We start from the raw sequence: 27716 nt of genomic DNA, 5'->3' as shown, positions 1-27716 counted from the left end.
AATTCACCAGCGAAGCTTAATGTAGACCACAAGGTGCATAGCAAATAATCTCGAACAAAAGTCTGCACACGTAGGTTATATCTGCACGAGATCTGCGCTGCACTTCAAGACTGTTGAAAAACTCTGAAAAAGTCTGGGTCTGACGTAATCGTGTCTGCCTCAAAGTCCCTCCCCCAGGCTCGGCCCACTTGGACTTGAAAGAGATGAGGGTAGAAGTCCCCCAGCCAGACGAGTGGCGAGTAGAACAAATCGTCTGGAAATACCATCAGGAAATACGGCGGTACCGAAGCAAGACTGCGTCCCGGGGTTTGATGGGGTTGATGGGGGCGAGGGGAGCGGGGGAGACATCGGCGCAAGCCCCGAAAGACTTTTAACGTTGCTTTTCACTGGAAAAAGTATTGTCGAAGCCGAAAACAGGTCAACACATCATCGGTGTTTTCGTTTGATAGCGACTACTTAGAGGAATGTGAGCGAAGAAGAAAGCTTCAGTTTAAGGTGGCGTTCTTCAAAATACTGTGAGCTGCTTCTACACGTTTTAAATGTTAAGCTTCATGGGTGTCATAAACGGGACAGCGGACTTTCAGACCAATGTGTCCTGTACGTGTAATTGCAAACGCTCGACTTCGTACCAAAGCATGACGATCAGTAAGTATACATATCTGATTCACACGCTCTTCTCATCTGCTTCTCAGCTGGGCCGGCCAGATCTGCGGTACGTTGATCATATAGCGTTAGTTAGTTAACCTAGCTAGCTGTAAGTTGGCTAGCTGTCTTGCTAGCTTTGTATTTGAGGTGTCTCATTAAGCAGGCTAGCCTAAACTTCAATATGTCCTGTCTTTTATTTTGCAAAGCAATACTTGTCGGCCTTAGCGCCTGCCACCTTTTTGAAGTTCAGAGGCACTGGCTGGGTTTGATTAAATCCAGCGGTCGCCAAGGTTTTCTTTTTAACTTGACGTCGTTACAACAAAGTTGACTTGTTCGGGCCAGACAGACAGACAGACAGCTAACCTAGCAGACTGTATTCAACTGATAATTAGCTCAGATTAGATCACGCCAGATTTGTTAGCTAGCTACAGTTATGCAGTGGTTTGTGGCCAAGTGGAACAAATCTGACCCAAACCCGTAACATAGCGAGGCTACGACCATGTAAATGTTCTCATTTACCTAGTTAGCTACTATTGTCTTCTTACTTTGTTCACATTTCTGCTTTTGTTTAACGTTCAGGCTTTTTGTAAGTTTCAAATGAATTAGAAGGAACATAGTCTTGAATGTTTTCTTTTTGATGAAATGTTTGAGGCTGTCTGCATAATAACGCGTTTATTAACAAGATATAGACATTCTGAAAGGACACCGTGTGTTTGGCGAGGTTTCAGTCGGACAGTCTCATCAGCTGACAGTGTGTATGACGTGCTGTCTGCTCTAAAATCCTTGCCCGCCAGGGAGCTGTCTGGGCAATAGCCTGCCTAATCTGTAGTGACTAATTTACTGTTGAGACAGTAGCCGGCTTCCTGGTGAATCGATTGAACATATTCAAAAAAAGTTTATGTGCTTAGATGTTGATAAGACCAGTGAGCACAGCAGTGGATTTATTTACTATAGCAGAAAACTGTCTGGATATTCAGAACCATACAGACTAGCTGTCTTTCCATATTTGAATGACTTCCTTTTTCTCCTTCTACGCTACTTCTGATCGTGATCTCACTGATCATTTTGAACATATACATGTACAAATATTAAAATGTTGTGATCTGCTCCCTGTCAGTTTCCTTTCATCAGATTGTGTACTTTGTTTACTGCTCTGTGCCATTGTGCTGTTAGCCAGCTGTGTCTGGCCTGGCGCTACCCTTGATATACCATGGGAAAAAAGAAAAATGAGGAGAGAAGGGAGTGAACAGTTAGAAAATATTTAACTATTTAATTTGTGATTATTTAGACTAACAATTAACTTAACAAATGCATAGTTTGGCAGCTTAGCATAGTTTAGCTAGAGTTGCTGCATTACTAACATTGTTTGTTCTTTAAATAACATGAATTAAAGTAAAGTGTCACATCAAAAGAAAGACACCACTGTTAAAGAGGCAATGAGTTATAGATAATTATGCATTTTAATAACATATAATATAATATAATAACAGTAAAGGCCATGCACAAATGGAATTGCCCTCTCTTTCTCTCTGCTGTAAACCAGCTTTGATGAGAAAAATACAAGAAGCCCTACAGAAAAAAAAAACACTCATACACAGATACTGCTGGCTGACTATGTTAAACCACTTTGATCTCAAAGCGTTTATCTTCAGTCTTCGTCCTTCATAATCATTCTTCTAGTGCAGATGTAGCTAAACGAAGAATAGCTTTGCACAGGTGCAAAATAAAGTCAATAAAAGCTGAGTGAGTATTTTTTCCCCCTAAAGACAAGTGCTAGTTGATATGAGGTTTCTGTTATTAAACAGGAGATTTATTAGCAGTTTTAAGGCTTAAAAATATTTTCAAGACTATTCCAGTGGCTAAAGCTTCAGGGGGTTTGTAAGTTCCTCAGTACCAAAGTCTGGGCTATGCACAACAATAAATGGTGGGAAACTATAAAAAGGTCTGGGCAAATTTATTTATTAAATTGATAGACAATCACATCATAAATGTTAGATATACCACAGCAGCAGCAAATATTCGTTCCATTCAAGACTGTGTCACATTTAATTCAAAGCTGCATCTAGCGGTTACAGCACTTCTCCAGTATTTATGTGAATAGGATGTGAGTAAACCTCAAACCGTCTGGACTGATTTAATGTTGACACTGCTGTCTGAAATCACTCAATCATTGAAAAAACACCAACTTTTCTGTGAAACTTTGTCTTATTGCTGTCTTGACATGTGCTGTACGTTAGATACGCCTGTAACACCACTGAAGAGTACCTGAATTAACTCATGAAATGTTTTTCCTAAAACCAATAGGAATAAAACCAAAACTTCAATGTGATCTTTTTTTTTTGGGGGGGGGGGTGTTTCCTGGAGGATGAGAGGGTATACTTCATTATGCATATATCTCCTTTGTTTTTTTCCTGTTCACAGCTGCTGTTTCTTCTGCTCTTGCTCACTGCCCATGCATATACACAAAATTAGCTAATTCAGATTAGAAACAACAGACTATTTCTGATGCAGATTTATGACACTGTATGTGTCAGCCATGGGACCTTCAGTGAGTAAAAGAGATCAGTATTAAAAATCAGTTTAAAAAACTGAAGTGTGAACAGTACTTTCTGTTTCTCATTCCATGGTTGTTAAGCTGTGAAAACGAGGCAAACCAGATCAAGCTGAATGAGGCAAAATCTCTGTATAGCTACTTTATAACATTGTCTGTTGTAAAGGTGCTGTGCAAAGTAAAATGTATGAATCATATTGCAAACTTGCTTCCTTCTCATCGATATATTTGAAATTTTGAACTATTGATTATAATACTTTTCTGAAAGTGTAAAATGTAGTGTAAAAATGCTTAATTGGCAAGCTTTGTGAATTCATATCTTTTGCCACACAGTAGCACTTTGAGAAGAAAGGTTTTTTAACAGCTGTTGTTAAGTGTTTAACTAAATCACTTACCACAGTTTTTCTGTCACTCTAATGACTTTCTCACTCACTCACTTTAAGGCTCTATGTGGGTCTGGATTACCTTGAATTAAAAAGAAGAAAACATTTTACATGCAATTACTGCTTCATAAAATCTGATTTGAAATTGCCTTGGCTACTTTGAGTTGTACTAATGGTGAATGGGTGCCACCAGGGCTGAAACAAAAAGTATTTGCATTTACACATACTTGTATGTGAATGTCTAGACATCCCTAGGCAAATTATATTTAAAAATTTTGATGATTTTTGCAGCAAACAAAAGTAAACAAACTACCTAAAATAAATAAGTGCAAAGTTACATTATAACTTTTTAAATTATTAAAAAAGTAATATAATAAAAGTAAAACTTTTAAAGTGAAGAGTAAATTTCCTCAGCAGTGATGCTTGTAATCTTCCCCAGCAGTGCTGACCATGGTCTAATGACTGCCTAGTTTTCTAAGCAATTAGTTATATGGAAAATAGCTAGAAAGGGATGTGTGCTGTGGCGACTAATGGCTGATACTGATCCTTACACAAATATGAACTAGCGTATAGCAAATAATAGTTGAGGATGGTAATGGAATAAAATAATTTAAGTATTCTGTATTTATTTATTTGGATGTGGTTTACAGTTTACAGAGAGTAAAGCTAGGTTGTGTCTCTATCTCCTAAAATGATCTGTCCTTGTATGTTATCTCCTAAAGAAGGGAGGAAGAAGTCTTACGTTTTCAATTTGACATCCCTGTTGCTTTCTTAAAGTGCCTGGACGTTGGTAGGTGGGGGTGGGGCTGTAGGAATACTCCTGAGAGCCCTTCTGACGCTGGCTAAAACTACTCCCTCTATCACATTCATATACATTTCATTATGCATTCCTTATATCATGTGCTGGACAGAAAACGGAGTGACAGAATGTCTGATTCACACTGTCTTTTTCTCCCAGGTGTTGTCTTTTTTATTTGTCATTCACACTAGATCACACTATTTTTAAAGAAGTACTAAGAAGGGATAACGGCCAATGGGCTGTTAGTTGCACAGGACAGAATTGTAAAAGATGTAAACTTGTTTTAAAGAAATACTAACTCATTTTGTTGATGTGGATGTGTACGAGCATACTATCTGAGCCATGGAGATTGAATTCCACTTATACTCTGCTCAGAGATCATTTAACTTTCCTCTTGGCTTATGCCAATAGTCTCTAAGGGCTGTTCTACCAATGTTTCAACATTTTTGCATTATTCATTTGTTGAGATGTTGGAAAAAACTGTGGAATTCCCCTTTATTACTGTTGGAAATGTGGACAAAGCAAAAGATGATTGGAAGTCTCTTAAAATGCAAAGTTCCTTGCTCACATAGCTACAGAATTTACATATTGTTTTCATAGTAATTACCAAGTCATTTATGGAACGTACTAAATAATACAAGTTAAGATATAATGGAATATCAGCTTGCAGTTTATGGACTTTTGCAGAACATGTGCAATAATTTAAGACATTTTTAAGGCAAGACAGAGAAAACCAGTCTTTCTGATTTCTGCAGATGATCATTATATCCCTCCATTTCTCTTACTCTAAAAATGCACTCGCACTTGTCCTCATGTCTAGACATGATGCAAAAGGGAATACTGGGCACTACACAGCTGACTCTAGAAGGCAGTCAAGCAGCAGGGGGGCTGCACATAGAAATCTGTGTGTCTGTGCTCATGCACTTGTGCTGCTAGTGGATCAAGCATCCTGCCTTTTTCAAATTTAAACTACTTTATTTTGTTAAGAAACCAACAAATACTTTACCATTCTATAGTTCTCTAGTAACTCGTGTAATCACTAGTTATATTAATCATTTTGTGCTATTTCATACATTTATTCAATATTTCTGTAATTTTGAGAACAGCAAGAAGATATGGACTCTGGAGGTGTTTTTTTTAAGCATGTGGTCTCTCCCTGTCTAGAAGTCACAGTCAGAGAAGAATGTCTTAATTCAAAATTATGTAAATTAAAGTTTTGCATATGAAACAGTGGTTGTCTGCATGGGAGTGGACTTTAAGGAGAGGTCTCCATGGTTACTGTGCCATGTCTGTCAGACAGGTCAGAGTCCAGAGGTCAGCAGCGCCAGCCAGGGTGGAGCGCCAGCTGAAAGGTTCATTGTCACCCATAGAGGGGTGCTGTATCTGTGCTGTGTGTTTCTTGGTGTGGGGGGAGAGGTTGCTACTGCCGTCCTTAAGTCAACAGAGTTGACACTGAGTCTCTTGGGATTGGCTAGAATTGTTTTGCTCTTTATCTGTAGTTCTAACAAACAACGAAATTTTCAATACAGTTTACAATGTCATTAGTGAATATTTGCCACTTTTCTTATAGTGAATAATAATAGCTTTTTTAGCCTAAGCAATGAAAGATTTTACAAAGCAATTCTTTTATATTCAGTCAGTAGATGTGACCTGTTGTACCTTGTCTTTGTGTGCAAATGTAGCCAAGCATTTCATTTCTTTCATTTCAGTCCTTTTTACAGTGGGGATCTAAATTGTAATCAAAATGTTTACTTTTGTAAATCTTTCTTACTTCCTGGAGTATGATTTATAAAGTGTTACATCAGTGCAATTGACATATTTTGCATGGTTGCATTAAAAACCCTAGGGCATGTTTTGCCTAGGCTGATTTTGCCAAATGCTACGTTCATATCACAAACCTTACTGCTCAATTCCAGATCCAATCTTTCTGTCTTGATGGGTCACATTCATGTGTGCAAGTGACCCCTAATTAAATGGTTTTGGAATAACTGGTAGTGTGTGCATGCACAGAAGAGGAAAAAACTCATTAATTTAGGGATGCATCAGTACATGATTTTTTCAGTACATGCTTTCTAGTACTTGCCAAAACTGGTACTGATGCCATAATGAGTAACCTACTTAGAATTAAGTAGTTGTTAGTGTAAATGCGTACAGTGTGCTTTAACAATTAAATCATTTAAATCTTATTTGCTTATTTGAAATGAAGTGCATTTTTAGCTATGTTAGTTACTTTGGATTGAATATCATTGCAGTGGAGAGCGATGGATTTTATTCCACATCATAAAAGCATCTTCTGTAGAGCTGTAAATAAAATTTAATAGTTTTGACCCTCATCTGCCTCTTTCAATAACAATCTCTGTAACACAGTGACAGCAGAAACCCAAGGTTAATCTGAGGAGTTTTATGTCTTGGAATCTTTTTGGCTAGTGGAGCTGTAGTTGAGTGTCCTCTAAAGCCATACACTGTATGCTTTTTGAAATCTTGTTACATGGTGATTCACACTGTAGATCTGACTACACCATTATTTATGAACAAAGCCTAAAGACAGCTATGAAGACAGTCTATGAAGAGTTTTCATTAATTAACATGCTTCCTTTAAAATAACATGCTGCGCATGCAAATACTCGGCAAACACACAGAGAAACTGCTACAGCAGCTTTGCTAACTTGTACCACTGCATTGAAACTTAAAGCAAGCAGTGAAGTTCATGGGTAGGATAGTAGTCTCTTTACAGTGTATGTCACAAAGACAATTTACGTGTACAAGTATGAGTAAATGAGCATGGTATCAGCCCATACCTGATACTAGTATTGGTATGGATGCATCCCTATATTAATTCTAGTCTGGCTGTTGTCATTAAGGTCAAATGGTCCAAGTGGTACTCAGAAAACAGCAAGGGCTTTCACTGACAATTTGTCTACCACTGAGGGCAAGCCTGAATTGTTGAGATGAAATCGTGTCGTGGGAAGTTGCTGCTCTCCTTTTCAGTAACATAGCTCATAATAAGGTGATATTTCAGTGTGCAAGTGGTGTTTGCATGGTTGAGGTATGTTTAGGTTAGGCTTCATATCTGGAGAGAGAAAGGTCACTGCTGCTTTGTCTAGACAAGCGTGTGAATGTGTGTGTGTGTGTGTGTGTGTGTGTGTTTCTACCTGGTTTGTGATTGTATTGTCTGAAGATGTGTGCTGCTAAATACAGGCTGTATTGCAATTTTATTACTTGCCTTCCGTTGTCTTAGACTAACGGAATGTGCCACGGAAAGTACAGAATATGCATATGCATGCAAAGTACAAAAGTGTGTTACATATGATTGCATATGGTACTTAATCATAAGTCGATGTGAGTGCATCACTGGATTATATGACTAGTCTCCTAAGGGAAAAGAGCTGACATACAACCAGTGCATTTATAAGATAAGATAAGAGATAGGATAAGATAAGGTTTTATTGTTATTCGCATCACATGTGGAACATGAGATGGAACGAAATGTACTCAAGGTCCCAGTTACCTCCCAAAAGTAATAACAAACAACAAATAGAAGGTGCAAATAACAGCAGCATGAAACACAGCAGCATGAGTACGAGGTAGAAGGTGTACATCTTAATACTGGTAATGTATAAGTGACATGTATAAAGTGATGTGTAGGGGTGATATAGTAGAGGCACTGATTCAGTACAGCAGCAGAGATAAATAAGCGGACATGAAGTGCCATTGCAGTGATGTCTAATTGGAATTTAACAGTCTATATCATCGTCATGTGTGATTAGGTCTTGTGGCTAACTTTGTGCCAAGTATAGTGGTGGCATGTTGGTTATTTATTGCCTTGCTGATGGTCTTACTTGCTTTGAGTGAAAATGTACTTTCCTTTTTTTTGCTAGATATGGATAAAGTGGCAGACAGGCTTGTCTGATACCATGATGGTGCTTTTGTCCTTGTTTACAAATCCATTAATGCAAAATTACTTCAGTTAGCAATCTAAACATCTACATTTGTCTGATGTTGCTTTTTAACACCTTTTGGTTTTATAAGTGAAAATGTCTTTTGCTGTATTTAACCTATTTGATTTCTGTTTGTCATGAGGCAAAGGTCTCAGCCTATTTGCTTTTATAGGTCACCTTTAACTTAATACTATGGAAAATGAGTCACATACTGTTCAGCAAGTAGATAGAGATTTATTAGGTTTGTTTGCATTTAGTGTTATGTTTGTTTTGTCTGACCTTCACTTGCCAAAGGTAGCGCACTTTTTGCTGTCAGACAGGTTGGGCTGTGGCCATATGACACACAGACGGTGTTGTGTCTGTAGAAACAAAGAGAGGGAGGGAGGCAGGAGTGGTTTCAAGTTTGTTGTGTCTAGAGCTGCAGCTGCTGGTAATAAGCATGATCATCTCTCAGGAAGAGAGCCTGGAAGCGGAAACAACTACCGCAGTGGAAATTTGGCAAAAGTGTGCAAGGATCTATGTGTGATTACAACTTCTGAAATATCACGTACATGTATAACTCATGATTGATCCTGTCAAGGTAATAAATAGAGTTCTGTTATGTTTATATTTTGTGAAAATGTAAGGCCTTTTCTTTTTGGACATTGTATGGTTGTAACATCTTTCTATGATATTAATGATAATAAACAGCCAGCAACTCAGTCACTTCAATGTCATGGAGAACTTGCAAATATTTTTTTACAACAGAAGTGTGGTATTTGATAAAAACACCCAAAGTTTGAGGGAGAGGTCGTTATATTCTTTTTTAATTTCATACTTGTAGCTTTATTGTAGAGCAAGTGTTGAATTGCTGAAGTGATAATATGTTGATGAGAATTATTTCAAATAACAACACATGTATACTGTACTATTACTCTTGAAGATTTCATGTTGTCCATACAGCTAATTTAAAGGCCAAAATTAGCATGCAGCATGAAATAAACTAATTGTTGTGCAGGGTGTGAGAGTTCCCTGAGGGAGAAGTGGCTTATGAAATAGTCTGAGCTAGAGGAATATAGTTATCACTTGGAGTGCCAACACTTAATGCGTTTGATATTGTGCTAAGCATGTTCTGTGTTTGTGTGTGTGTGGGGGGGGGTGTGTGTGTGTATGAGAGTATTTTAGTAATGTGTTAAGAGTGTTTAATAATGCTAATAATCAAGGCGAGCTTTTTTTAAGGATTAATGACAATCTGATTTTCTGTGGTTATTGGATTATTAAGTGCATGTAAATGCACTCAGTGTTGCTTCGGTGTCTGATGCTACTCTGATCTCCTTCTTTTCTCCATGTCAGTAAATGGTGTGTTTCAGTCAGTTTGGATGTGCATTTCAATTCACACGACCACACAGACATGCTATCAGTTAAACATATAGAAATACACCATTATTAGAAAGATATCTTTATCGTTCATAGCATATTATACAATGAATTACCTACGTGTTGTGTAACCCTCTGATAATTATGTCTCATAAAAGGCCAAACTTATTTTAATGTATTTGTCTGGGTTTACTGTAGTTTAATTGTGTCAAAGCCAAGTGTACTGTGAGAATGTTGGCATTCTTAGCATCTGTGGCCCCACCTACTACTCATTGAATAATTAGCATACACCAAAGTAAAAACTTTTTTCCCACCATCTGACACCAGCTGACCAAGCAGACACCCCAAAAGTTCCCACACTTGTTCCTCCCCATCTCACAACTCCTCCCCTTTAAAAAAATAAAAGACAAAAGAAATGTCACTCTCTCTCCATCATTCTCATGGAAATTTTCAGGGAAAACATCTTGACCTCTGACCCATAGTGTGCAATTTTGTAGTGACTGCATGTGAAACACAGTGATGACTTTGCTGTGATCTTAATTTTTGTGTAATAATGCTCTCTGAAAGTGAAAAAGAATTACATTGTAAATATTCCAAAAAAGTTGTGTATGCAGGATGAAACAATAGGGGACAACATCTACCCCTCCCCCCAACACACCAAGAGACAAATAGCATATTTTTGATTTTCTGATTGAAAGTAAGAGAACACACTACTGCACATTTATTGCACAATTACCACTTATTGGCTAAATTTTACATTTTTGGGGGAAATGAAACATGAAAAATGGCCGGTGCAATACTAATGGCACAATTTAGTTTTATGTGCCTTGTTTTTTTTTGTTTTTTTAATATGTGAAACTCAGCACATGAACAGAAATTATGCACTGAAATCTGCAGAAAATGTCATTTAAATGTATTCCTTTTAGAGAATGTGTTACATTATTTTCAATTAGAAAGTGAACAAAGCATGGGAGTATTCAAACATTTGCATATGACTTTACATTGTGGCACATATTAATGTTTGTGGCTGTTTGAATGCAATAGGAGAGAACTACTGAGGCTAAAGAAGGTAAAGATAGAAGAAATAGTAAAAATCAAGAAGCAAGGCATTAAATAAAAACAGACTTAAGTGAAAGAGTGCAAAACACACACATACACAGAGTGAGTGTGTGTGACGTTCTAAACACCTCCCTTTCTGACAGCTTCCTGCTGTCTGGCTTAGCTGTGACCGAGAACGACTTGAATGGAGAGGAGAGGTCAGTAAAGGCTGTGTCACTGCTTTCAAAAGAGACCCTTACTGCCCCTCCTTCTCCTGCTGCTTTAAGGGGAACAACAGCAGAGTAACACAGAGAAGGAAGAGTGTGTCATGATTGTGGGAAGCTCCTGAACACAGTGATAATGGCATAATTCCCAGTGCTGAATGCCCCTCCTTGCCCACTACAGGAGTCAACCACATGTTTGTCTGTGTGTATACACTGCCATTCAAAAGTTTGGGAAAACTTGGCTTCTTTTAACTATCAGTTATAATAGAATAATTTTGTTTAGACAAAACAGCTATTGCTTTGGGTATATTAACTGTGAATTATCTTCCTTGCTAGAAAGAGTAAGCTTTTGCCTAAATAATAATTTGGCAGTTTTATAGTTTACAGAGTATTCAACTTTTTTTTTTTAAATATCTGAATAATCAAGTCATTCAGAGTGGTTTGATGTGAAATGGACTACAGAAACGTAAAATTCTTTACAGTAGCAGTGAAAGACACCAAGATTTCTGGCTCTCACCCATTTTATTTACTGTCCCAAATGAAAAAATGTGTGTTTATATGTAATTAATTTTATATATACTTGTAAAGAACACTGTCCAAGGAGACCCTTCCTAACAATACTGGTAAGTAAATCTGAAAAGTTTTCTCTGGGCTTGTTTTGCTTCTTAACACCTTGCATGTACCTCTCCATTATTGGAAAAAACAATATCTTTTATGAAAAAAATGTAGCATTTGTGGAACTATTTGATGCAGTAGATTAATGAGAGGTAGCTTTTAGAGTCATGAGACGTTTTAGATGCCTGGTTCCTATTGCCATCTGTGTGAGCAATTCTGACTGTATGTTTCTCTAGAACACAGCATTTCACCTCATACTACTCTGAAGGCCTGTTATATTTTAGTGAATTAATTATACAGAAATGTAATTCCTCTTTAAAAGCACATAGGTTAAATGTTTAAATATCTGATAGCTTTAAATGCTGACATCCCAAGTATATAAATGTGGAGTATAGCATTATTTAGAAAAAAACTGGTTAGTTGCTAAAAACAAAAAACATTTTGAAAGTCTATCTCAAAACATTTGGCTTTTGACAGGCATGTGTGGGTCCGTTTCTGTTGTTATTTTATGTTTTCTAGTTTGCATTTTCTTTAACACCTATTATATTTGAATGTCATAACTAAATTTGCTGCAAAGTATGCAACTAACAGTAATCATCAGTTTGCATAAAAATCAGTTTATGCTCAACAAGCCATTATTTGGTTGGCATCATCCAACTTTTTTTTTTATGCCCAGCATTTTTTCCCATGCCACCACACAGCTCACACACACAGTTCGTAACTCTGGCACTAGAAGAATATCATGTCTAAAACTGTTCTGCTGTCACGGATGTTTTTTTTTTGTTCTGTTATGCAAAATGACTGACAAATAATTCAGTCTAGACTGTGACTTGGCCCTGTGTGAAAGCTCTTCTCTCTCCTTCTCTCTCTCACTCTCTCCCTCTCTCTTTCACACTTTCTCTCTCACCCCATCTGTCTTTTCCTGGATTTCCTTCCCTGCCATTGTCTGTCTGAATGAAATAATCTATTCCTTTTCTTTCTGCACCACCACATTCTTTTCTCTCAGTCTGTGGGCTGTATTTTGTGTGTGTGTGTGTGTGTGTGTGTGTGTGTGTGTGTGTGTGTGTGTGTGTGTGTGTGTGTGTGTGTGCAGTGGAATTGACAAGTAGTTTATGCTCAGTGTAGTTGTCATGCTCCGCAATACTCCAGAGCATCCTTTTGGTTTGGGCTGTTTTCTACTTTGGATTTATTTGGGAAAAGAATAGCATGCAGCCATGTCCAGGAACAGGTGAAGATAACTGCAAACAGCTATGCACTGGTGAGCCTCAGCACTACATGGGAAAAAATACTGATATTGATTTTCTTGTTTTCTTGTTTCTTGTTAAATTCTGTAGAAAATTCACTGCAAAAATGATATCTTGGCATGTGGAAACATTGTAAATCTAGTCAATATATCTAAAATTTCTCATGATGAGCAAGAACATTTTGAAGGATTTTCTAGATGGCTTTTTTTAGCTTGTTTTAAGTTATTTTATGCAGGGTCATTAATCATTGTTTTACTCTATTAATGCTTAGTTCAAGACACAGTGCAGATACTTTATTGTAGAAATAATGGCCAAAAGAAGCACAAATACATGCCAAAGGAAAAAGACTGTTGCACTAGATAATGACTTAAAATGTGATGTCAGGTTCTGATGACTGACGTATAGATCTTCATTTAATATAATTGTTTTTCCTGTTGCAGTGGGGTTAAAATTAGGGCACTCAATACCTTATTTCCATTTTATCCTATATTGTGCCATATCAGCTTTTAATATACACATTAAATTAACTTGATCCTACATTCTTAGTGGTTAAAGTGGGAAACTTTAAGTGTGAAATTAGCTTTGAGATATTTTTGAAACTGAATCAATGATTTCTAAGAATCAGTGTTTTTAAAGTTTTTTACACAAAATGTAAAGTTGGTTGACAAGATGTGGAAATTTGAACAAACAAAATCTGCTTGGTGTCTACATTAAAACATAGCTCCCAAAGAGTGATGTATACTGTCATTCTTCACTCTGCTTTTAAGTAGTGGTGATGTGATGATAAGTTTGCCTGTATTTGCCATACACTGATATAAAACACCATTAGCTTTTTTGTGCATTGTTTTATGAAGAAACTATGTAGGCCATTAGCATTTTAAACATAGACAATGTGATGTATGAATGTGTGTTGAGTGTTGGGGGATGCTTCAGACAAGAGTAGGTTGGCCTACCCCCTTTTTCAACAAACAAAGGACTGTGTGTGTGTGTGTGTGTGTGTGTGTATGTATGTGTGTGTGTGAGTGTGTGTGTGTGCATTGACCTATGACCTTGCCCATCATAACACAGCTGCTAAGACTGCAGAGAATTCTTGTGAAAAATTGCGAGATGGAGGATGTGTCTTGTATTAGCAGAAGCATGCTTTTTATAATAAAACCTGTGGCAATTGGTAATTAAGGTTGTTGTACTCTGCACTAAAAGTCTAGCACAGTCCTGCTTTAATGCTTAGAAGCATTATATTGCTGAATATTTCAGAGTTAGAAATGTCTTGTGTGCATTTGTTTTCTCAGTTCTAAACCATATTTTTAATATATCACCTACATTTTTTCATTGTTATTATTATTATTATTATTATCATTATATTATATTCAATTATTATAATTATTCTGGCCACATAAAGCACAATATTATTCTAGTTGTCCTGTAGCCTTGAAATGAAGTTTAGTGACTTGACTATAAAACATTTTATGAGTTTCTGTCACCATGGACCAGGGGGCTGGGGAAATCATGATTCACCTTCTCCTCTGACCACCCTAAAATATCATCAAGTAAAATGCTCAGCTATCTCTGAAACCCTCCCTAGTACTGTTTTTCATTCATGGTAGGAAAGAAAAGGGCATTAAAATGTGTTCACATAGATAGCCTGATGGTAACACAATCATATGCAAACCCAGACCTGATTCACTTATGCACTCTCTATCTCTCTTTTTCTTAGCCCAGATGGAATTTGTACAGATCCTGGTGATCGTGGTGGTGATGATGATGATGGTGGTTGTGATCACATGCCTGTTGAACCACTACAGGCTCTCTGCTCAATCCCTCAGTTCGCAACACAGGCAGACTCGTCGGTGCCACCCTTCACTTAGTGCAGTGAGTGCGAAACTAACTAAAAACTAAAATTGACACGAATCTTAAGTAATGCAGCATAAAAGTTATGTTGTGAGGTATCCAAAACCACATGACTGCTAAAATTGACATGCATATAAAAAAAGATGTTTACAAGTAGACAAATGTTATTTTCTGTGAATTGCCATATGGTATTTTCTTTGTACAGAAACTGTGATGACCACTGGTTTAGATTGAATATACAGATAAAAAGTAACTGAACATTAATGAAATGCATTTGGAATTGGTCATGATTGGAATGATCCGACACTGAGTCTTAACATGTTGGATCATTTATTTTGTTCTATTTGTACAATTAATAATTGTAATTACTGGTTCAGATTATTTAAGTGTTCATTCATCCTGCAAACTGTGAGCTTTGGGTAAAGAGGGAATAAAAATGTGTGTTTATTAAAAAAATGGGCTAATAACAAATATGCCCGAAAATCTGTCCAGAACAATACATCATCAGAGATTGTGCATTGGGCATGTGAGTTGTAAAGAGATCAGAATCAGCAATGCCACGTTACTGAATATGACTGAATATGAATTTTTTTTTTAGGATGGGAGTTTATGGTCATCAGATGGGCCAGGCCTATCAAGTGGAATAAGTGAGGTAAGATTCATTATGTAATCTTATGAAAATCATCTTTTTAAGCATCCTTTTTTATTTTTAATCATTTCTTTGACTTTAATTTCAGCAGGTGTATAATCCACGGCCACCCGATCGAGTCCCTCTATACATACAACAAGACCATCTAACCCGGTTCCAACCCACCTACCCTTACCTGTCTCACACAATCATCGATCTTCCCCCAAACATCCCTCTCTCAGACGGGGAAGAGCCCCCTCCGTACCAGGGCCCCTGCACCCTCCAGCTCCGAGACCCAGAGCAGCAGCTGGAGCTAAACAGAGAGTCAGTCCGTGCCCCTCCCAACCGCACTATTTTTGACAGCCTCCTTATTGACTCTTCATTCTGCCCCCCAAGTGTTAACGCTGGCATCAGTACTGCCAGCTTGGAGTGTGCTCCGCCTGCCTACACTGAGGTCATCGGTCACTACTTTCACCCTTCATCAATGCCCCATCACGCACAGTCTCCACATGGAACAGCCGTGGACCCCCCTCTTCCGCTGATCCAGGGTGATCTGCAGCCAGTGTTACCCCAAATCAACAGCACAGACAGCCAGAACACCCGTAACAAGGAGAAACACAAATCACAGCAGGTCTGACCTTTGGCTAACGTTAGTTTATCTTTGTCTGCACAGCCTGCAGAGTCTTCTGCTTGTGCTGACTAGCATGAATGCTAGTGTCATTGCTGGTTAGTGTGATAATACATTAACATCAGTGGCCTTGCTTCCATCCTTTTGAACTAGTAGGGTAAGGGAAGGAAGAGGAATTTGAAGGCAGACGTACAATATCCCCGTAAAAAATCATGCACTATATCCTCTAACAGTAGTTTTTTCCTCTGTTGATCGGAACATATTTGTGTGAAAGTGAGAGAAGAACCTAAAACTGTTCATGTCTGATATTTACTTTGTATATTTACACACTTATGACACTCTGTATAGAAACTCTAAAACGTATAAACAGCTAGAAAATATATTATTTTTATTTTTTTGTGACTATTATGCTGCATACCTCGATAATTACCTTCTAGTAAACTTTTACTTATTTTTTTATTTGTCCTTTGCTGACATGATTTGTGTAATCAACAGTTTGTTTCTGAAATCATATTCACAAAGTATTTCTCCTGGTTTCCCTTATATTTGCTTTTGGTCAGTATTTACAGAGTCTTACGCCCTTCTTTATTTTTCGACAGACTTGTCAGTTGTTATTTCTGATGGCAAACCAGAAACAAAAGCAGCAACACTGATGCATTTCCACTAATGGAAAATCTACAATATTTGTGAAACAAAGAAAGTGAAGGTATTTTTCTAGTAGAACTGGTGTCTAAGAAAGCTTTAGTTCCTTAGTTATTTAGTCTGAGCTAGAGGAATATAGTTATCACTTGGAGTGCCAACACTTAATGTGTTTGATATTGTGCTAAGCATGTACTGTGTGTGTGTGTGTGTGTGTGTGTGCGTGTGTGTGTGTGTGCGTGCGTGCGTGTGTGTGTGTGTGTGTGTGTGTATTTAATTTCACACAGCACATGTAAAAAAACTGAAAAAACAAAAAACACTTTTAGTTATTTATATTAATGTTTAAAACTTGCACTATTTTTTAAAACAACTGAATGGCAAGCCAAGGCTTGTGAATAATATGAGAGAAACTATTGAGCTGATCGGAGTTTGTGTGCATGTATGTAACTGAGAAAACCATTTAGCCCTTAACTTCAAAATCTTTTTTTATAACACATTGGGGAGCCACCCTGAAACACCTGCACTTCACAGCCTTACCTGAACAAACCCAGAACTCATCCTTTAGAGCTTGATTTAATTAAACTATTTTCAGTCCATTTCTTCAGTTTTGCTGCTGAGCACAGGCTTGGATTCTTATCTTCTGAAATGGGCATCTCTTATGGCACTTTATGGATAAGAGGAGAAACACAATCCAGCTCACCAGCTATTAGATATCAGTAAGAGAAGATATTAATAAAATACATAAATAAATGTTATGCAAGTGCTTCCTCATCAGTTTAAAATTACAGGAGGACCGTCATGAAAGTGCTGGAATCATAGAGAGGTAATGGAGATAGAGAGAAATGTCAACATGAGTGTGGACGTCACAGTCATTATTATATAAACATCGGCACTTATTTGATACTTATGAGTCTACTTACAGTTCATTCTTCATAGTGGTTAGCAAGTTGTCCATTGGCACAGTAAAGCTTTACAGCTTTTTTACCATGATACATATTTCAATACCATGACACCCCTGAACATGCAGATCACTTCTGTAGCCATCAAACCATTCAAAGAGATCCTACCTTTTATGTTCACACAGTAACATAATTTGAGGATCAGAAGTCACTCCATCAATCAAGGTTGAGCACAATCCTATTCAAATGCTGCCAAATAGTGACTTACAGTATGACTCTAAATATAGGCTTTTTCTTTATTCTGGTTGGAATTAGCTGCCAGTTACAGGTCAAGGTAATCATAAAATATGTTTTTTTGACCAATGGGCGCTTTTTTTTCCTTTTTAAACTGGATTTCTCCAGTCTTGCTTCAGGGAAACCACAACTTACTATGGCATCAAATTGCCAGGAGCAAAATCTTTGGGGGAAGCAGATAACACCCAAAGCATAATTTTTTATGAATTACAAAAGTGATGCATTTTTAGATTTCTTTAGCTTGTTTTATATTGCTGTAGTTGTATTTTAGTGATGTGAGTTTGTGCAAATATTCACCTCAGGAGTTCACCCATTTCAGGTCATTCTATACCAGACTTATTGGGTAAGGCTTGGAGATTAATATTTGCACATCTATGCACTGGAAAACAATAGTTTTTATACTGCTTTATTGGTTATGCATTGGAATCCTTATATTCCAAACAGGGTAAGGGTGTCCCTTTGTGCATTTTTTTTCTTCCACCCAACGAGAGCTCTCCCTCTTCTAGAGATGCTTATTTTATGCTAACATGCCAATGTGGCCTGATCCTACTGCCACTGACCTAGGCAAACAATCTGCCAATCAGAAGGCCAGTGACAGAGATGTATTATGAAAGGAAGTGGAGGACGATGACAGTGACAAAAATGGTGATATGGTAGCGATGTTGTGGAGAATATTGCAATATACTTAATATTTGCCTTTTGATAATAGTATCTTATTGAACGTAGATTAAACATAATAATGGTTGGTTTGTTGTCATTATTGTTCAGGTTTTTGTTGTTACTGTTATTATATTTGCTTTGTTTTATGTATTTTTATTTGCTTATACTGAAACACCTATACAAGGTTGTTATGCATAAGTCACAGACATGTAATATCAGTTGCTTTTCATTTATTTGCTTTGGCCTGTCCTTTTACTTGCAGACCTACTGACCTACTGACAACTTTCAGTTAAGAGCCATCATGGTAAGAAAGCATTTATCAGTGGAATCTGTGGTTAATTATAGTTCATTTTAGGCCTAATTTAAGGTGTAGTTTGAGTTTAGAATATTATTTGTTATTGGTGTTCTTTTCTGCTAATCAGAATCATGTAAGAATTCATTGTAATAAAAACAAAATTCTTGTTTTATTTCCCACTCATTTTGTGATGCGTGCCTTCGAGTAATCGATGTGATTACTCTTCGTTCTGTTTGTTGCCTTCACACATGAGGAGTCCCCTGCCCATCTGAATCTGATACCCAGAATAAATACATATTGGTAATCAGTAGAGAATACAACCAAATACAACCAATTTGCATGCAAATTTTAATCAACTGAAGCATAATATCAAACCAAATAATGGGATTACATTGGTTTGTACTGTTCTTAGCACTGTAAATGAAAAGTACAGTTAACACATTCCAGAGTGAACTGTCATTGTTTTCCAATGTTTTATTGCTTTAAGCTTGGTTCATGACAAGGCTGATCAATCTTTGAACCACTTAAGTTTAAGAACACCAATATGATTCTGGATCAATCTAGTATGACTTTAAAGCAGTAGCTTTAGAAAAAAAAGCCAGAGAGATTCAACTGAATCAGTCTGAATGTTTTTTCAATGTGCAAATAGGCATTTTCAAAGAGCTTTGGAAGGGCCCTGTTAACACCAGTTTTATTTCTCATATACATTTCATTTTTCTCATTTTTTTTCTAAGATGTACATTGAAACTTGTTTATGAGAATAGACAGTAAAGAGTACTTTTGAATTTGCAATTGGAATGTGTGTATATTTAGATTTAAGTGTAAGAACAGAAATTCTTTTTTTCTTTTTCTTTTTAAGCCAGAAATTCTTATGTTCAATGTTACCATGGTTATACCACTAGCATGGCTCAAGCTTTTACTTTGCAGTTAATATAGAGACATCTTTGTCAACAATGGCATGAAATGTAATCTTTATTTTTTTATTTATGTAACACCTTTAGTGTTATCAGACGTGAATTTACTATTTGACAAATGAGCTGAGGACAGTGTCCGTAACACATGCTGTAAAATCTGAAACATTTCAATTCAGCAAATAAAACATTTTACATAGTACTGAGTGAATTACAGTTTGTCTTTTATTTTGGTCGTGGCAAAACTTCATCTGCATTATTTGTCGATAAATATAACAACGGTAAGTAAAATAAAGTAATTAAATTCAATAAACATGTTAAATACCAAGCCTAGTAGTGAAGACTGGAATCAGTGTACACAGCCATGACGCCTCAGAAATTGGGATGTTTTTAAAGCCATTCATCAGGCAATACAAACCTCAATTCCAAAGTTTTGAAATCAATGTTTTGTCAAAAAATTGTCATTCTTCCATTATATAAGTCTTGAGCTGCATAAGTGTTCAGGGCCTTCATTGTTGTATTTTATGCTTCATGCTGCACCATATATTTTTAATGCACTCCTTGATTACCCAGTCATGCTGTTGCAAAATGCAGTGTAGCTTGGTGTTGTCAAAAAGATATTATCTAGATATCTAGATAGGTTGCTTCAAATTGTGTGTTTTTCAGTTTTAATGGTGCTTTAATGGCATTGGCACTAATACATTTCCATACTACGACAGACTCTGTCTTTTAAACTTTATACTTATGGCTTCCACTCTGCATAGTACCTTTTTAAGTTGCATTTGTGGATGCAGTGACAAACAGTGTTTATTGACAATGTTTTGTCAAAGTGTGCCTGAGAAGCGTGCCATTTTTTTTTTAATGCACTGCCTTCTGAGGGACTGAGTATTTCACAAAATTCCTAGTCTAAAAATCAATTGTCTTTTAAATGTAGGGTAAAGTAAGACATTGAATATCTTGTGTTTGTACTGTTTTCAAATATGTACAGGCTCAGTATGGATAAATATCTTTTCTGTTCTCATTCACATTTCACATACTATCTCAACCGTTTTTGGACTGAGGTTTGTTCATGCAAGAGGGTGTAAGGCAAAATAGGACCCAAAGAAAATTTATTTTAGAATTTACCATTATTTAACCTTTATCAGCATCATAAATCTTAGAAGACACATGTGGATTCATTGGTCATTTTGGATAGTAAATATCACTTGGTTATATTTGCGCAGTATACCATGCGACCCCTGGTTCCTATCACCACGTCAAAAGGTTTTTCTACTGTTACATTTCATAGGAAATCATTTTTAAAGACATCTATAAAACTGAATTAGGCAGAAATCTTGTAGAGTCTGGGGAATTCCCCTTTAACTTGTGTTTCACCACTAGGTGGAGGTACAACATAGCAGCCAAAGGTATGTTTTAGTTAGGTTTTTGATATTTTAGTGACAGGTTCTGCAAAATATCAGATTGTTATTTGCATGGTTGACACTATGCAATTTAAAAAAGAACCCCTCCTCTTAATATTAAAAAGACCTGTTTGACTCAAGATGCACATTTTGTGTTTGATTTGTTTTACAGGAACAATATTGTATCTACCAGTTTTATGCCGAGTTCACAATCATATTACAACTAGCGCCATGGTTTAGGATTGTAACTTAAAGCACTCCTGTCCTTTACAAAGTATAGTGTTGAGAGAAGAAACTGGGGACTGTTGATCCCAGACAAAGGTCAACTTGCAATACCTGCACTTTTCATTAATTCCCAGCAAACACACAGTTCTTGAACAGAAGAGTGATAAATGAGACAGGACATGACAAAAACACTGGACCATCAAAAGAACTATGAACAGGGTCTACTATACTATACTATAACTAGTACTATAAGCTGGGTCTAATTACCCAAAGTTTGATTCAGTTTTCCTAAAATGTGATCAATTAAAACTAATGGAATTGGTTATATAGGCAGGGATAGGATAGCTGAGTTTCTTTTTTTTTTTTTTTTTACAAAAACAACCTACACGTAAGAGTAAATAAATCATTTTAGTAATACACTTAAATGGAAGTAAAATTATCTGAGACTAAAATCTGAGAACACTGTAAAACCTAACTGCACATCTTAATAAAAGAATTAAATTAACACAAATTAAATACTACAGAAAGACTGAGTAACTTAGCGTGAAAAATTCAAACTAACTTAAAAATGAATTTTCATAGTTCATAGTCATTTTGAGTAAGATTGTTTTTTTTTTCAGCATATTTTATTGAAATGTATTGTAGTCACTTGACTTTACTTGACTTTACTCGCAAATACAAACCAATAATGGGTCATTTTTAAAAAGTGAAAATGTAGCATGGCTGGATTGTTTTCCCCCATTCTACTTACTCACATATAATGTGTGAATGACTGACTGTTACTCCATTTATTATAGAATTACTTACATTAAAAGTGATAATTGCCAAGCAAATTAAATAGTCTTGATGCTTATCAAGACTAGCTGGTCACTTTAGCACAAGCAGAAAATGTTCTAATGTTTTTAGCCAAAACATCAGTTGATTCAGTGGGTGAGCTGTTGGTGTAATTCTGTACCAGATAAAAATTTAAGTGATACTGCATACATGTTTACATTTAAATGACTTTTTGTCCTGTTATCATAATATATTATGATGATTTCAGACATTCAAATGGGATCTTTGAGTTGAATAAACCTTTTGCAGTTTAGTTCAGACTTGCCAAATTTACTTGATAAAACGTACATAATTTCTATCGGCTCTTAGTGCCATATGTTTACATTTTGGGTGTGTCTTTTCAACTTGTTTTACCTACCTTCTGTGTGTTGTCATTCTTCCAGCCTACCATCCCTTGGTTGTCTACTTCAATTTCTAAGCTTTTGTAATTCATACCAATCAGTCCTGATGAAAAATAAGTGTAGCAGGAGCTGAGACCAAACGCTCAGCATTTGGCAAGACGATTCAGAGTAATATTAAGTTGGATAAGACATTGTTATCAATGTCTATTATTATTATTATCTTTATTTAATACAACATTATTTTTTTTACATTGATAGTCTAGTTTAACCAAGCAGTGAATTTAATATAAAGCTACTTAAATTCATTGAGTTAGAACAGATTTACCATAAGTCCCAAATACTGTCAACAAAACAACTGGGAGTTTGTACAATTTACTCAATTTATTTAAATGTACATATCAATAAACATATGTTTTGTTCATGCTTATCTTAGAGAATTATTTCTGGTCAAATGATTTGAGTTTTTTAACTTAAATCATTTAAGGCAATAAGTTTCTTCAAACCACTTTAGTTCACTTAACTCATCAGTTTTTACATTGAAGTAATGAGATTGTAGCTGTGGTTGTAGACAGTGTTTGATAATATAGATTGGGGTGCACAACTTGGGTCCTAAAGGGTTGGTGTGCAGCAAAGTTTGGTAGTTCTTCTACTCAAACACGCCTGATGAACAAGACAATTAACAGATGTGTTTAATCCGGGGTGTCTGAGTAGGTAGATTACCACTGTGCTAGACACTGGCCCTACAGGACTGGAACTGTGCTATAAATCAGTTGTAGTATGCTGTCAAATGCTCTTAATAAAACAGGCCTTTCTGAAATTATTCTGAATTGCTCTACAGGTGAAATTAGATATATTCATATATAAATAATTTGATGAGGGTTGTACAAAAATTCAAGCACTTGATATGTTAACCTGACAAAATGAATTAATTAAAAAACTGTGATGGGCAAAATACACAAATCCTGTACTCGAGTTAAGAAGAGGTAATACAAATACAAATATTTCTCAAGTAAACCTCTAAGTGCTTTTTTCATATTTCAACTGGCATTAAAGTGCTAAAGTACTAAAGTATATTCTAACAGTCCAACATTTCTCGTCCTGTGGCTTCAGTTTAGGAAATGGGTAAACTTTAACTCCTCATCCAGTATTGATACTGTGTATCTGATTTAAATACACCCAGCTGTCACATCTGCCGCCTGCCATTCTCCTCCCCACCACAGGAGGTCACCGTCTGCCGAATACTAGGCATTTCTTGATCCTTTGACCTCTTTAGTCTGCCATCTTGTGTATATATACCCTGCGTTTGCAGGCGCTCATTGCGAAGTCTTGTTTGGTTCCCCCCCAAATTCTGGAGTGTTTATGTTTATGATTTGGTTTTCTGGTGTTTTGACCTTGCCTCTTGGTTTGTTTTTGACTACACTTTTGGATTTGCCCTCTTTGGATTTGTCTGCTTTCTGTGGCCTGCTTTTTTGGATTTCTGACCCCCTGCTTGTTATTACCTACCTTGCATCAGGAATTAAACTTGCACTTGACTCCTGCCCCTCGTGTGAAGCATTGACAGAAGACTTCACCTTATTATGGAGTCAGCAAGTTTGGAGGAGCGTATGAACAAACAGGAACAGCAGTTGGAGGAACTATGTGGTATGTTGCAACAATTGCTGAAACGCTCTGACCAGCCCAGCATAGCCTCCACATCTCCAACAGTTCCTCCAGAACAAAACTCCTCCACCTCAACTATACCCACCTCGCGTCCCCCGGTTTCCATTGCCCTCCTAGAAAGGTATGATGGCTCTCCCGACCTCTGTCAGGGGTTCTTGATGCAGTGCAGTATGTTCATTGAAATCACCCAGAGCAGTTTCTGATGGAGATTGAGAAGATTCATTTTGTAATCTCCTTGCTAACTGGGAAGGCTAAGCACTCTGGGCCCAGAATAGTGACATTCTGAAATCGGAGACATGCTTTCTGAATTCTTTTAAGGTGTTTAATCACCTGTTGACTGGACGTGATGTGGGAAATTCCCTATGCGATATTCGTCAGGGAAAACGCTTTGCAGCAGATCATGCACTAGAGTTCTGGACCTCTGCAGCAGGTAGTGGCTGGAGTGAGGTCGCACTGCTCACAGTGTATGAGAGGATTGAGGAGGGATCTCCAGGCTGAAATGGTCTGTCAAGGTGAGCAATTGACTCTAGATCACTTTATTCAAACCTCAATTGCTTTGGATGGTTTGGTGCGTGAGAGGAACAGCCTGCAGTGACCATCTATAACCACTCCAGTCACCCTGGCCTCGAGTACTGAAGCCGAACCCATAGAATTAGGGAGAACACGTCTACCAGAGTCAGAAAGACGTCGTCGCTTGAGAGAGAACCTCTGTCTATATTGTGGTCGTATTGGTCACCTAGTTCTTCTAGGACGTTGGAGGTGAGTACTCTGTTTACTGCTTCTGAGTCCATTGGAAAGATGACTGTTGGAGTTGCTATTTCTTCTGGTTCAGAGGTGTTTTTTGTCACAGCCTTGATTGATTCAGGAACGGCTGGAAACTTCATTGATGCAGATCTGGTCCGACGTTGGAAGGTTCCAATAGAAGCCATAAATCCTCCCTTGAATCTGCCGTGGATGACTGACCACTGGGTAAAGGCCAAGTGACTGAGAGAACTAGTTTATTGACTATGAAGGTGGGATTGGTGCATGAAGAGAACAAACTTTTATGTGATTTGTTCTCCTAAGGACCCGATTATTCTGGGTTATCCGTGGTTAGTGCATGACCCTTCATTATCTGGAGCAAGGGTGAGCTTAGTCAATGGGGTCAAAATTGTTTTAAAACTTGTATCACTCTGCCTCTGCGAGCTACCAATAGAGTTCTGGTGTTTCTACTGAGAATAACATTCCACAATGCTATGCAGATTTTGCAGATGTATTTTCTGAGCAAAAAGCCAGTGAATTGCCACCTCATCGTCCCTATGACTGTGCTATAGACTTGTTACCTGGCACTATACCACCTAAGAACAGAATCTACCCCCTCTCTCAACCTCAATCTAAGGCACTGGATGAGTACATTGATGAAGCTCTTAAATGGGGTTACATTCGACCCTCCACTCCTCCTGCAGCAGCTAGCTTCTTCTTTGTAGAAAAGAAAGATGGTGGGTTACGTCCTTGTATTGATTACCAAGGTTTAAATGCAATAACTGTGAAATATCGATACCCCCTCCCATTGGTACCCGTAGCACTCGAACAGTTGAGAGGCTGCATTTTTTACCAAATTAGACCTGCGCAGTGCCTATAACTTAATCAGGATAAGGGAGGGGGATGAATGGGAAAACTGCATTTCTAACCACTAGAGGGCACTATGACTACTGTTATGCCGTATGGCCTGGCAAATGTGCCTTCCATCTTCTAATCGTTTATAAATGACGTGTTAAGAGAGATGCTTGATCAGTGGGTTGTTGTCTACATCGATGACATTTTGAGATTCACAAACTTTGGAAGAACATCAACATGTTGGACTGGTTCTTCAAAGGCTGTGTGAGAACCATTTGTTTGTCAAATCAGAGAAGTGTGAATTTCTAAAACTAAGATTTCTTTTCTAGGTTATGTACTTGAGCAGGGTGGTGTGAGCATGGATGAAACCAAGGTAAATGCTGTAAATAACTGGACTAGGGCTCAATCAGTAAAGGAGTTGCAGAGGTTTCTGGGATTTGCAAACTCTTACAGACGTTTCATTCGGGGATTTAGTTCTATTGCTGCACCTTTAACTTCCTTGTTAAGGAATAAGAGTAAGACTCTGAAGTGGGATCTTAAAGCAGAGGAGGCTTTTGTGTCTTTAAAGAATCGGTTAATTTCTGCTCCCATACTGAAACATCCAGATCCCTCAGAGCCGTTCATTGTGGAGGTGGATGCTTCAGGTTCGGGGGTCGGCGCTTTACTTTCACAGAGAACCGGCTCACCTAGGAAACTCTATCCTTGCGCCTTCTTTTCTAGGAAACTCAATGCAGTAATGCAGAACGTAATTATGATGTGGGCAACAGAGAATTACTAGCGATGAAACTAGCCTCTGAAGAATGGAGGCATTGGTTAGAGGGAGCTAATCACCCATTTGTACTATTTACAGATCATCGTAACCTTGAATATATCAAAACAGCCAAACGACTTAATCATGGCAAGCTAGATGGGCATTGTTCTTTTCAAGGTTTAGTTTTCATGTTACATATCGTCCTGGTACAAAGAACACTAAAGCAGATGTATTGTCTAGATTGTGGGAAGCAGAACAGCCTCAGAATATTGAGGAAGACATTCTCTGTTCTGACTGTGTTGTGGCTCCGATCCGGTGGGAAATCATGGATGACGTTCGGAGGGAAAGAGAAAATTAACCATCTCCTCCAGATTGCCCACTAGATCGTGAGTATGTACCCACAGCAATGCGGTCAAAACTTCTACAGTTGGTACATGCTACACCAAGTTCTGGTCATCCTGGTATTAATAAAACCATTGGCTTACTTGGGAATAAGTTTTGGTGGAATACTTTGGAGTCTGGTGCCATAGATTTTGTAAAGGCTTGTAGTGTTTGTGCACAATCTAAATCTCCCAGACAATTGCCTACAGGTCAGCTGGAACCTTTGCCCATTCCGCAACGGCCATGGTCACACATTAGTATTGACTTCATAACAGATTTGCCTAATTCTCAGGGGTTTACAACCATTTTAGTCATAATTGATCGGTTTTCGAAATCTTGTAGGTTGGTTCCCATGAAGAAACTGCCAACATCGCTTGAAACTGCTGAGGCGATGGTCATTCAGGTTTTTTAGATTTTATGGACTACCTGAAGACATTGTATTGTATCTGATAGGGGGCCTCAATTTACTTCCCATTTGTGGAAAGAATTTTGAAAACTGCTCAGCATCAATGCAAGTCTCATGTCAGGGTACCATCCGCAATCGAATGGGCAAGTGGAACGGCTTAACCAAGAAATCGGTAGGTTTTTCCGATCTTACTGTAGTAGATCACAACATGATTGGTATAGATACTTAATATGGGCTGAGTATGCCCAAAATTCATTGACCCACTCCTCCCTTTCAGTGTGTTCTAGGATTTCAACCACCTTTGTTTCCTTGGTCAGGAGAGCCATCTTGTGTGCCTTCGGTGGATGAGGCAAAGTGGTCAGACCTGGGAGGAGGCCCATGTAAGATTACAAAGAGCTGTACGTAGACAAAAGATAAATGCAGATAGGCACAGATGACCTTCAATTCCTTTTCAACCAGGGCAAAGGGTTTGGTTATGCACAAAAGAATTAAGGTTAAAACTTCCATGTAAGAAACTCACACCCAGAT

At 37.5% G+C, this 27716-nt stretch overlaps 1 protein-coding gene and 1 long non-coding RNA gene across 5 annotated transcripts; both read left to right on the top strand.

Moving 5' to 3' along the window:
• The first annotated feature begins 345 nt into the window (after positions 1-345).
• pmepa1 (prostate transmembrane protein, androgen induced 1) lies at positions 346-19801 on the top strand. 3 transcript variants are annotated; one of them, XM_017712866.2, is made up of 4 exons: positions 346-645; positions 14508-14662; positions 15240-15293; positions 15382-19801. In XM_017712866.2, the coding sequence occupies exons 1-4, from the start codon at positions 540-542 to the stop codon at positions 15904-15906; spliced, it is 840 nt and encodes a 279-aa protein (XP_017568355.1). In that variant the 5' UTR covers positions 346-539; the 3' UTR covers positions 15907-19801. The 3 variants fall into 3 exon arrangements, with proteins under 3 accessions (XP_017568355.1, XP_017568354.1, XP_037392426.1); XM_017712865.2 differs by having other exon boundaries at positions 15379-19801; XM_037536529.1 differs by lacking the exon at positions 346-645 and adding an exon at positions 12138-12807 and having other exon boundaries at positions 15379-19801.
• A 3918-nt stretch (positions 19802-23719) lies between these two features.
• Positions 23720-26893, top strand: LOC108436409. 2 transcript variants are annotated; one of them, XR_005129987.1, is made up of 2 exons: positions 23720-24813; positions 24905-26893. It is a non-coding gene; the product is annotated as an uncharacterized LOC108436409 (long non-coding RNA). The 2 variants fall into 2 exon arrangements; XR_001858525.2 differs by having other exon boundaries at positions 24887-26893.
• Positions 26894-27716: the final 823 nt, after the last annotated feature.

Source organism: Pygocentrus nattereri, chromosome 30 (genome assembly GCF_015220715.1).
Source record: "Pygocentrus nattereri isolate fPygNat1 chromosome 30, fPygNat1.pri, whole genome shotgun sequence".
NCBI classification, from domain to species: domain Eukaryota; kingdom Metazoa; phylum Chordata; class Actinopteri; order Characiformes; family Serrasalmidae; genus Pygocentrus; species Pygocentrus nattereri.
The sequence above is the reverse complement of the archived record's forward strand: the minus strand, read 5'-3'. Positions and strand labels throughout refer to the sequence as shown.

Coding starts and splice junctions, on each gene's coding strand:
- pmepa1 (XM_017712865.2), top strand. CDS start 540: ATGTTAAGCTTCATGGGTGTCATAAACGGGACAGCGGACTTTCAGACC. Junction 646..14,507: donor GTACCAAAGCATGACGATCA/GTAAGTATACAT, acceptor TCTTTTTCTTAG/CCCAGATGGAATTTGTACAG. Junction 15,294..15,378: donor TATCAAGTGGAATAAGTGAG/GTAAGATTCATT, acceptor CTTTAATTTCAG/CAGGTGTATAATCCACGGCC.